The following is an 11741-nucleotide window of genomic DNA, read 5'->3' as shown; positions in this document are numbered from 1 at the left end:
AGAGCTACCAGCCATATAAATATAATTTGACTCAGTAACATGTAATAACGTGAAAGGTTTCATGTTATAACGTGATATTTATTACGTTATAACGTGATATCTATCACGTTATTTCGTGATACAAAACTAGCATGTTATTTCATGATATATTTTCACGTTATATCGTGAAATTATCACGTTATTTCGTGATAAAAAATTATGTTATTCCGAGATATGAATCTATCACGTTATTTCATAATATGAAATTATCACGTTATTTCGAATTCTGAAATTATCATGTTATTTTGTGATAAACATTTATCACGTTATTTCATGATATTTTAACGTTATAACGCGAAAACATCAATGGTTTTACTTTGATGCACGGCCAAGCAAGCGCGCTTCCATTTCACTTGAGGATGGCTGAAAAAGTGGATTCTCCACTCTCGAGATTTCTTCGAGGTCGAGGTGTTCCAGAGGACTGTCTCCTTCGAATGGAGCAAGATCATGTAAGTGTATTTTACTGTTTACGTCCTCAATTGGTAGTTTGCCATAGAACAGCTGAATATGGCTGCTAGGTGCAGTGGCGTGCACAATTAGACCTCATGTGGTGCTAAAGCACCACCAACTCTGCCCTTTATCAACGAAAGTGCCCTTTTGAAACTTCGTTTATTATTATTATTATTATTATTATTATTATTATCATTTTACTGAGGTCGGTTCGAAATGATCTTTTGAAAACCTGAGCGATTAAAAACAATGCCCTGAAATGAGCCACCACCTCGCACACACCCGACCTCTCTCTTCCTTTAACACCAGATGCGCTGCAGCAGCAGTTCAGTTCAGCGAGTGGAAGGAAGCGTCTTTAGTACAGCACGCACGATCACAGATAGACTTCTTCTCCCGTGCCCCACCAGCCAGGTTACATACACATCAAGTCAAATCGTACCGTTTGCCCTCTAAGCCCAACGTGAAATCATTTTGTTGTGCAGTAAAATGTCTCATACAGCACCAAACTACTAAGCATTTTTAGCCGATGGTCACCTGATAAACTAGTCGCACTAGCCCAAATCAATGATAGATAACGTGAGGACGACCACATACAAATAATTAAGGTCCGTCGGGGTATGGCGCTTCTTTTGGCGTCTGATTATCGGTGAGTGCGGTGCGCTGAGAACTAACATGCTCTGCTGTTTCGTCGCAGTTCGGTGGGCGCGTCATTGGAATTACTGTGCTGATCTATCTACCACGGGTGGGCAGTTACTAGTTGCCCTTGATTTTACAAAACGTTGGCATATTAAAGAGTTTGCTAAGTAATGTTTTGATTGATTGATAGCATCAACAACAGCTGCAATGAAGGCATGGATAGTTATGTCCTGTGTTCGACACATACTGTGTTGTATGTGAGTGCTGTGTTTGTTTCAGTCTGTTAGAAAAATCATGTACTGACGAGGCCTGACAGCAGTGCATCCTGTTATATTTAATACTGAGATATAATTATAACATTTTTTCTGTATATTCTAACTGACATGCATATACATTTTAAAGTTATGGTGTTGCATCTGTAAAGATGGTTGGTTGTGTCTATATGGCTACAGTGATTTTGAGCTACAATCAACAACATTCAAACAAAAAGTGAGAGCTACTGCACATTTATAGAAATAATAGAAATAATTGGTAATATTTTTTATTTTACAGTTAAATAAATAACAGCAGAACCTAAAGCAAGAAGTTTACAAAAGAAAAAAAAACACCAACAGTGCAAGGTTAGGCCAAGTATTTACAACAATAATAACAGCAACAACAGTAATTTAACAAAAACAATAATTTAAAATCACAAACAATAAACATCACCAATAATAATACATAATAATAACCAGCCATTAATGCATTTTATTTGCAAGCTGGACATGTATAATCTTTATCAACTGGAGGCTTCTGGACACAGTCATGGTGGTACCATCTCTCACAGTTGTCACAGCATATCTGGAACAAATGAAAAGCAGGTCTAACTGAAAGGTGCCCATCTAAAATGTAGAAATTACTATCATGCTTTACATTTTTAGTCCAAAGATTTGATGCAGTGCTCTATTGATAAGTTAAGTGCAAAGATGTTACAAAATAAACGATTGAGAATTTACTGCACTCATTTGCATGTCAGAGTTAGCATATTAAACTGCCTAAAAGGTGAGTGTAACATTCTGCTTGACGCAGAGCAGGGAGGTGGACACAAACGCTGAGAAGAGCGAGATTTATTCAAGGGGATTCCATAAACAGAGTCGTAGTCACGGGCACGGGTCATAACGGGAGGGCAATCAGGAATAAGAGTGTGTATTACAAGGGCCCAGAGGTAGAAGCCTGGATGCAAAGCAGTGAAAGGATGAGCCTTTTGAAAATGAAAATGTGAGAATTAGACCTTCCTTACTTGAACAGGAAGCCAGCATGGTGTTTTCAACAAGAATCACATGTTGACAAACAATATGAGCTGCAGTATTTTGAATGCTTTCTAGAAGCCAGCAAAATGTGAGTTACAGTAGTCAAGTGTAAAGATGACTAGAGCTTACTGATGTTGCTCGTATTGATTTAGCATTTCAAGAGAAAAGATCAAACTCATGAGGAGCTCCAGCAATGACACTTGAAGGTGAGGTTGTGTGTGAGCCATCCCAAGCTACATGACCAGATAAACCCTGAAGATGGGATGAGAACCAAGCATCACAAGAAAGTGATGAAATTCACATGTAGTAGTTCACAGTATCAAAAACAGTAGACCAATCTAGTAGGATGTGAACAGAAGACAACCTCTTCCTGGCTTTGTGGGGAGGTTTTGTTATTGACAATACAGCAATATCTGGTGAATCTGAACCACAGATGGTTGACTTAAAGAAATTTGTTCCTCTCAAGATACTAATAAAACTGAGAAAAGACAGCCTGTTCCAAGGTCTCTGACAGAAATTTGAGAAAATGGGTCTAATTCACAGTATAACTGAGCATAATTATAAATGAGTATACTTTGTAGTTTGTAGGATTTAAAGGATCCCTGAGAAAATGCTATATTATGACATTATGTACGACTAATAGCCTAATTAGAATTTGTAGTACTAATATCTCAACAATAGTACATGCAGATCAATGTATTTAGATGTGTTGCTGCGCTTACCCAGTTTGTTTGATCATGATCCTCCATTCCACAGTAATGGCACAGGTTGCTCAGATTGTCTGAGATGAAAGTATTAATACATTTCCTCATTTTTACATATCAAACATATGTCCATACAGGATGTGGTACTAATTAACTAGCATAAAACGTATATTATTTTAATAAAGAACATGCATTTCAGAGGACATACATTTTATGCCATTTACAGTGACCAACCACAAAGACAACACACCAGATTCCTGGAGGAGAGTCATGGCAATGCCCAGCCTCAGCTCATTGACTGCCTCTTGAGTGGTTTGTGTGTTGACAGCCATTTCCTTTAATATGCACTCCGCAAACTAAGGACAGTTTAGATCGATCAAAATGATAAGCCTGCATTGCTAAATAATAAGGTTGACTGTTAGACCAGTGGTTCCCAAAGTGGGGGGCGCGCCCCCTAGGTGGGGCGCGGAGCTATTGCAGGGGGGGCGCGGAGCTTGAAAGTAAAACGTGCACATGTGTCAATATTAGGGATGCACCGATTCCGATATTAATATCTGAAAAAATTCTAGATCGGGTATCGGGGACAATGTGACCGATCCATAAAAACAGATCTATTCAGTCTAATTCTATGCTTGTATTGCTTGCTTTTCGGAGTTAGTTCAACCTAATACTCGCGCTGGTGGTATTCCACTTATTCCGTTGATTTGCTGGTTGACCAAAATAAACCTGGGCTCCAGCAATACTTCACTGTTCATACATGAACTGGTGAGTTGTCCAAAGCTCATTTAATGCGTTACTTACAGAAATAAAATAAAGAGCAGTGGTCTGACTCGGTCTACGACAGAAAGCTAAAAAAACAATATTCCATACGCGCGCTCAACTCGCTCCCTTAAAGAGACAGTACACATATTTCTGGCCGTTACATGCTTTGTGCTCTGCGTGATCTCTGCGCTTGCAAACTAGCCGCATATGTATTGCTGTTTCTCTTATTTCATCTCCTTATTTGTTTTAAATTATATTTAGAATTCTTGAACCATTTAAAAGGTTTCTTGCAGTTTATTTTTTCACGTTTGACCAAAGTTGTGAACCTATTGTTTTTGTAAGTTTCAGGTTCTTTGGTATTATTTATTTTACATTCAATGTTATATTCATAATTGCACTGACTGAACAAATGCAAGTTGTGTTGTTTTTACATGTTTTATGTGTGTTTAAGTGTGCTATACTGGTGCAGAGTTTTCAATAAACTTGTAATTCAGTATGTCTGTGTTTAAAAAAAAAAATGCTTTAAGTCGATTCAGCACAGTTTTACTCTATCAGATCGGTATCGGCAGAGGCGGTCTTTGCATAGAGGCATGGCTAGGCAACTGCCTTGGGCCCCTCCCACTGCAGCCCACTGTAGGGGCCCCCTGATTAGCTGACTTATTTTTCGCATATTAATGTTGATGGGCCCCCTACCTAATTTCGCCTTGAGCCCCCAAATTGCTAAGTCCGCCACTGGGTATCGGATCAGTATCGGCCGATACGAAGCCTCAGATATCTGAATCGGTATCAGAAGTGAAAAACGTGAATCGGTGCATCCCTAGTCAATAGGGGGGGGGGGGGGGGGGGGTGTAGGGGGGGCACAAAAATATTCTCATCTACTAAAGGGGGGCACGGCAGAAAAAGTTTGGGAACCACTGTGTTAGACAACAAATTCTTTAATACAAGTAACTAAAAGATCTTGACAAATGTCACTTGACCTTCATCATCATAATTTGGGTTCAAGTGTAAAAACGGATAAAGTTCTTGTGAACTTTTAAATTAAAATTATAATGTTACAACAACTGCTGTAGTCTACTGTACACTCACGTTCAAAGCCAAGACACCACCACGATCCTGCTGATGTGCATGACGGAGAGTGCTGCACGTTACAGCCTGTCTTTCGCAGGAACGCCCTTTAGTGTAATTATGACAATACACACTCTTATTCTCAAAAATGCATTTGGGATGATTTCTAGTATGTGTATGATTTATTGTGATTTATAATACCACTGTATATTGACCTTGTTGCTTCCAAGCACCTGCCGTAAAATGCACCCCCTTGTAACTCAGTCTCTGTTGATGGAAGGTCAAATTCACTTTAGAATTACACAGCTGAGACCATTTCATGTTGATTGAGTTTCATTAATATAGGACAATACAGTTAAGCAATGTGTAATCATCCTTCTCTAATACATTTGTCCTGGCAAATTACTGGGGATCAATACACTCGCCATGACGTTCTAGAATGTTGACATATAATGGAAAGGACCAATGAGCGTCCAGCAGTCCTGTACCTGTGGGTGAGCAACAGACGAACTTCTTCAGGGAAACCCAGGTAGGTTATGTAGCTATAACTCTACTGAGGTAAAATAAATAATGAAGTAATGTTTAATAACTGGTTGTTTCCAAGAATCTAACAATATCTCTGAAAGTTAAATCTTAGCTATCCATTTTACTACAACGGCCTACGGTTAAAGTGTTAGCATCTAAACTAACCATCATTTTATTACAACGGCCCTGACGGCAATCGCGCGAGACAACACCGCGAATTCAAACCAGCTTGTCCGTTAGCTGTAGCCTAGGTTAGCTAGCTAGTTCGCCTTAGCTTAGCTTCTTTGTAACTAAAACATTGACAAAAAAGGGAAAGGGAGTGTAATCGCTAGTGTTGTTGGCTAACTTATTTCCTTACTTTTTAGATACACTACACCAGGGGTCGGCAACTGGCGGACCGCGGTCCGGACCCGAACGCAGTCCTGTCCGGACCCAATCTCATTCCTGATTAACTGGATACGGACCCAAAAAAAAACCATATTTATTCATTTTGACGGGAGAATTAATTTTAAACCGGAGTATTTATTTCAGGGCTATTGAAAAAAACACTCCGTCACGAGTGTTACGTTCGCCACCCCAGCTCAACAACTTGCGTTCGCCACCCCCCGGACCTCAGGTGACAGCTATCTGTCAAAATTGGACCGCGGACAAATTTAGTTGAGTAGCCTACCCCTGCACTAGACAATGTCAACAGGAAATGGAAGACATCATGTGACACATCCGACCTTATTTCCGATGGAAAAAACGGACCTAAATCAAGGTACATTCATCTTCCACTGAGGTAATCTAGACATAAGTATATATTGTGATTTAGATGACTTCAACTATAACTTACTTGCAGATCAAAGAGACCATGTTGGTGGTCAGATGAAGAGTCTCAACCAAAGCAAAGAGGCCCAAGAACAAATTACCTCGGCCACCACCACCACCACAAGTACACAGTAAGCACAAAAACACCCAAATATTGTGTAGGAGCAGGATTGAGAAACCCTGATGTACAGAATGTTCTCTACAAATATATTAAACTCCAAATAATATATACATACATAATTAAAATGCACTGTTCCTGGCGACAGTGGCAAGGAAAAACTCCCTAGATGGTGGGGAATAGGAAGAAACCTTGGGAGGACCAAGACTCAAAAGGGAACCCATCCTCCATTGGGCGGCCCGTTAACACACAAATTACACAAAAACAAATTATACAGACGAATACACAAGTCACAAACAAATCACATACTCAGGCTAAGTATAAGGTAACTAGAATAAAAGTTCTGGGTGTTGATATTGTCAATGTAAATGTCTTGTGATGAACGCCAGGTTTTCATTCCGTGTCGGAGTGATGATAATGGTATTGTAGTCTCCGACTGCAGTGTTACTCCCCAGGTGAACCTCGAAGAAGAAAGATAAATGATGTGGTAAATATGTAACAGATTATTCAAAGGCCAAACTAAACAGATAAGTCTTTAGTCGAGTTTTAAACATTGAGACTGTGTCTGAGTCCCGCATAAAGGCAGGAAGATTATTCCACAGTTGTGGAGCTTTAAAAGAAAAGGCTCTTCCACCTGCTGTGATCTTTTTGATCCTAGGAACAGTTAATAACCCTGCGTCCTGTGAACGTGCTGTGTTGTAATGATCAATAAGTTCACTAAGATACTCTGGAGCTAAGCCATGCAGTGTTTTATATGTTAATAAAAGTATTTTATAGTTAATACGAAATCTAACAGGCAGCTAATGTAATGACGATAGTATAGGACTAATGTCCTTACCTCTTCTTAGCTCCAATATCAAAACCACAGCTTACAGCCAAGGGGAAACCAGTAAACCCTCCAAACACTTGTAGGTACCTGATCATACCTGCATTGAAATACAAAAAAGAATGACAAATGTATTTATATTCATATGCCATTTATGTATTCACAGCCCCAAGTCTACCCAGAGTAAGGCAGCATTGGATGGAGGTTAACTTCAGGGATTTCACTAAACAACGCTAAAAGAAATATATCAGCAATGTTAACATTCAATAAATCTCCTAGCAGAACTACTCGCACACCAGAATAGGGGCCAGGAATCCAGTCGACACTTCTGAAAATGAGGGGGAAAAGTGTAAAACAAAGAAAACCTGCATACTTCCACATTATACCTACTAAATTAATACAACACCACATTTCAACCCATTTAGAAACATAAATAGATCACTTTATTAATCCCAGAGGGAGTCACGTATTGCAGCATTGTTATAATAGTATTCATGATGCTAAAAACACACTTATTGTGAACATTACACTTTGCTCTGCTGACACCACTCAGTGGTCATATTCTAATGGATACTTTTCAAAGTAAGAAAGCACTGCTGATCTAAACTGTCATTACAATCTGATCAATTAAGTCTGATTAAACCTATTGTGTCAATGTTTCCCCCCCAGCATCAAACCCGCCACTACACAGTCAGAATGTGGATTTTAGAACAATGTCCTCCTATCAAAGTAAGGTTATAGGGTACAGTAAAACAGATACTCCATGTAAACTTCCCTAAAATGCAGACAGTATCTGCAGTGTACCTTTATAAAGAAATTACAAACACATATGAACACACATGTACTTACCAAAGACATATTCTTTCCACAGCGCCACAGCCACAATAGGAGTCCTCCGATTGGTCTCACATCTCCACCTCATGGTAGGACACATACTGAAAGTTTAAAATGTTTACTCTAAGCAGTGCAATATTACACATACACTGGGTCTTCATATTAAATATTTGTTGTTGGGCACAGCAGTTTAAGGCAATGTCCTTATTTTATCCTTATTTTTGTCCATTGCATTGACTCTAATTACTGCATGTTTTTACTACTTTTTTAGCATCAAGAGCTCGCGCCTCAGGACGTTTAATACCCTCCCAGTGCACTCGTATGTTTTCAAAAATTTAATTCCAAACAAACTCAATTTCACTAAACATCCTTGCTCAAATTAAATATATCAATGTATATAATAATGTGAATGCAAACCTTTTTGAATATTCATTTAAATTTTATTGTTGTGTATGTTATATATGTCACAGCCACTGATTGATGCATCCTTGAGGCTATTGGTGAGGTGCAGCTGCAACTGCAGCATTTAACTGCAGTTGTTCAGGCAATGGCAGGAGAGAGGAGCAGAAATCTTCCAACACCACTGGAAGAAGATCTGGAAGAAAACATACTCCCCCTCCAGTGTGCAGAGGATTTCGTGTGTCTAGAACATGATTTGACCAACAGTGACACAAAAAAAAAAGGTCAGTACTGAAATATACCATTTTAACAAACTCGCACAGAGTACACATTTTGTAAACATCTTGTAAAAGATAAACATTTATTTAGGAACAAAGTAATTATCTTTTCTTTCGAGTACAAAATTAAGAACGATATATCCATCCATCCTGAGGGTTGATTTAAGGAACATTATTATGAACTCCTTAATGTTTGTACTCATACCTTTGTAAATTTTAAAAACCTTTTATGAATTCGGTCCCTGGTTTTTATTTATCTGTCTGTCTGTCTACAGATGTCAAAGCTGTCATTAGATGGGGGCAGTCAGGGCCTGGTGGTTAGGGAACTGGTGTGGCAGAGGAGAAAAAAAGGAATTGGGCACACTCGCATCAAGGAACTTGTAGTATGTAAGTATGAAAATAAGACCATAGTATACCAAACATGACAAATATAGTACCATAAAAACAAATCACAAATAGCTTTGTTTTATAATTGACATTTACCGTCTTGGTTGGTGATCCTTAGTTTTGATGTGTATAGTCACAACAGGGGTGAATAATCTTATCCACAAAGGCTTCATGTTGGTATCAGTTTTTAAAAAATTATCATGTGTGCTTCTGCAGCCAAAGTGCCCCTTTCTGGATAGAACTGGACACCACTGAGTAAAATAACTGACTTTTAAAGAAATTTTAAGATGGCATATCTCAGAAATGATTTGCAATGCATATTACATGAAACAATTCAGTGTCACTCTTACATTGACGCACATACATTTAATTAGAAATGCTTGCCTTCTAATATGAAGAGAAATTAGTGCCAAATTGAAAAGCAGTCATTGGAAAAATGTATTCAAAGTATAATATCCATAGTGCCGTATTGCTCTAAACCACAGGCATACTAATTAGTACCTGCACTCATCTGTTGTGTTTTCATCCCTCTTTCCATCCCATTCATTCTTCCACACCCACAAGCCATAGAGTTTCTGTATCTGAACAGCCACTAAACTTCATGTACACAGCTTTTCATTAGCACTTCTTAGCAATAGTGCCTAAATGGCTTATTAGCAACAGGCTCATCCTTAGGCTCAAAATTATCTTAGAAACTAAAACATACAAGTAATTTTCTAATTAAACAATGTTGTACTTACAGCATCTGCGATAAGAAATCCTCAGCTGTCCCACCCATGTGAAGCTGATGCAGAAAAGTCGATGAAAGACTGGCTTCGTCTGGCGCCTGACAGACTTCATCGCGGAAGACCACGCTGAATCAACGTGATCAAGTCGATTTAAGCCCTTCGTGTTCATACATGGACAGTTCCGTTTTTGTTACAGCACTGAGAAAATGATTTACAATATCATAGTTAAACAACGACAACACTTTTATTATTATATGGTGTTAAAGAAAGGAATACGGAAGGACAAGTGGTGGTAGATTTTGCTAAGAGGATAAAAATAAAGATGGCTGTAGTTAACACTTACTTTAAGAAAAAGGAAGAGCACAGGGTAACATATAAGAGTGGGGGAAGATGCACACAGGTCGACTATATCCTCTAGGAGACAAAACCTGAGAGGTTAGTGATTGCAAGGTGTTACCAGGGGAGAGTGTAGCTAAACAGTATAGGATGGTGATATGTAGGATGGTTTTAGAGGTGAAGAAGAGGAGAGTGAGAGCGCCACCTAAGATCAGGTGGTGGAAGTTAAAGGATGAGGACTGTTCGCAATTGTCATGGACAGACTGACACGCAATTCCCGAAAGATGATTATTTTGAATAATAATAATAATGTGATTTACATTTTATCATTTTTTAGTAATTGTTTGTTTATGCATGTGAATTGGTTCTAAAATACAACTTTTCAAAATAATATTTTATGTACACATTAGAATTTGTTAAGTTTTTGTTTGTGCATGTGAATTAGTTAATACAACTTTTCAAAATTGTAAACTGGCTGTCTCTTTACATCTTTTAAACTGGTTGTCTCTTTAAATCTTTTAAAGGCAAAATCTGAATAACAGGAAATAGGAATTAAACTCCACAAACAACTATTTCGTTATCTAGCTAGTTGTCTACCTGGGATTATATGCAGAACAAGAATAAATAGGCTACTGCTGCTCGCGTGAAGATCTTTAAAAGAACAAAACATGCAAACTCTGCGAAAACGCTCGACGGAATAACGGACTCGCATGGCTTGATCTAAAAACGACGTTGGTAAGACGATGTATAGACGCTTTAACGATGAAGCTGTAAGCGTCGTATAAACATCGTAAATACAGCTTAAAAGCATCAGATGATGAACGTCGTTCGGAGATCAGATGGACGTCGTTTGAACATCAGGTAACGACGTCTATGCGACGTCGTGCCAGTGAGCAAACGACCGACCGCAGATGCTTTAACGACGTAACTGTGAACGTCGCATAAACGTCTTGCCGACGTATCTGTGCTGTCTGGGAACGGACTCGCATGGCTTGATCTAAAAACGACGTTGGTAAGACGATGTATAGACGCTTTAACGATGAAGCTGTAAGCGTCGTATAAACATCGTAAATAGCTTAAAAGCATCAGATGATGAACGTCGTTCGGAGATCAGATGGACGTTGTTTGAACATCAGGTAACGACGTCTATGCGACGTCGTGCCAGTGAGCAAACGACCGACCGCAGATGCTTTAACGACGTAACTGTGAACGTCGCATAAACGTCTTGCCGACGTATCTGTGCTGTCTGGGTATGTGGCCTTAAGCTCTGACAAATGTCTGTATTTCTCGATGTTCATGGATAAAGACCAATATTGTTGACGGCATGCACCCCAGTCTTAAATCGCAACCATAAGCAAATCAGAAAAATGGGGCTTAGTTGCTAGCTATTTGGCTTCTCCAGTAAAGGGGAGAGATCTGCTCCAAATCGCTGCTCTGTTTGGACTTTGGACACTTTACCCGGGAACTTTGGTAAAATGCTCTCTCTTACAAACCTCAAGATACCCAATATATAGATGCCCCAGATGCCCAATATATAGTTTTGCAAAATCAGAAA

At 39.0% G+C, this 11741-nt stretch overlaps 1 protein-coding gene and 2 long non-coding RNA genes across 6 annotated transcripts; 1 reads left to right on the top strand and 2 right to left on the bottom strand.

Annotated features, from left to right (window-relative positions):
* Window positions 1–337: 337 nt before the first annotated feature.
* Window positions 338–11263, top strand: LOC143516823 (uncharacterized). Of its 4 annotated transcripts, XR_013131799.1 has the most exons (10): window positions 338–488; window positions 5384–5474; window positions 5836–6230; window positions 6312–6411; window positions 7894–7953; window positions 8096–8147; window positions 8330–8377; window positions 8529–8741; window positions 9011–9122; window positions 9865–11263. It is a non-coding gene; the product is annotated as an uncharacterized LOC143516823 (long non-coding RNA). The 4 variants fall into 4 exon arrangements; XR_013131800.1 differs by lacking the exons at window positions 338–488; window positions 5384–5474; window positions 5836–6230; window positions 6312–6411 and adding exons at window positions 6856–7306; window positions 7391–7428 and having other exon boundaries at window positions 9865–10889; XR_013131801.1 differs by lacking the exons at window positions 338–488; window positions 5384–5474; window positions 5836–6230; window positions 6312–6411 and adding exons at window positions 6856–7306; window positions 7391–7407 and having other exon boundaries at window positions 9865–10888.
* Window positions 1720–5291, bottom strand: LOC143516822 (uncharacterized). Its single transcript, XM_077008675.1, has 5 exons — window positions 5161–5291; window positions 4967–5052; window positions 3369–3474; window positions 3137–3195; window positions 1720–1965 (listed from the first exon to the last, which is right to left on the bottom strand). The coding sequence occupies exons 1-5, from the start codon at window positions 5264–5266 to the stop codon at window positions 1873–1875; spliced, it is 450 nt and encodes a 149-aa protein (XP_076864790.1). The 5' UTR covers window positions 5267–5291; the 3' UTR covers window positions 1720–1872.
* LOC143516825 (uncharacterized) lies at window positions 6723–9460 on the bottom strand. The gene is made up of 5 exons (XR_013131802.1): window positions 9219–9460; window positions 8476–9061; window positions 8074–8159; window positions 7237–7324; window positions 6723–6859 (listed from the first exon to the last, which is right to left on the bottom strand). It is a non-coding gene; the product is annotated as an uncharacterized LOC143516825 (long non-coding RNA).
* Window positions 11264–11741: the final 478 nt, after the last annotated feature.

The sequence above is a fragment of the Brachyhypopomus gauderio genome, chromosome 6 (genome assembly GCF_052324685.1).
Source record: "Brachyhypopomus gauderio isolate BG-103 chromosome 6, BGAUD_0.2, whole genome shotgun sequence".
NCBI lineage: Eukaryota > Metazoa > Chordata > Actinopteri > Gymnotiformes > Hypopomidae > Brachyhypopomus > Brachyhypopomus gauderio.
The sequence above is the reverse complement of the archived record's forward strand: the minus strand, read 5'-3'. Positions and strand labels throughout refer to the sequence as shown.

Bases quoted from the DNA above. Each gene is read 5' to 3' on its own strand.
- LOC143516822 (XM_077008675.1), bottom strand. From the start codon at position 5,266: ATGAAATGGTCTCAGCTGTGTAATTCTAAAGTGAATTTGACCTTCCAT. The intron at 5,053-5,160 runs GTCAATATACAG...ATTACACTAAAG, and splicing joins AGGTGCTTGGAAGCAACAAG to GGCGTTCCTGCGAAAGACAG. The intron at 3,475-4,966 runs GTGAGTGTACAG...AACTGTCCTTAG, and splicing joins GTGGTGTCTTGGCTTTGAAC to TTTGCGGAGTGCATATTAAA.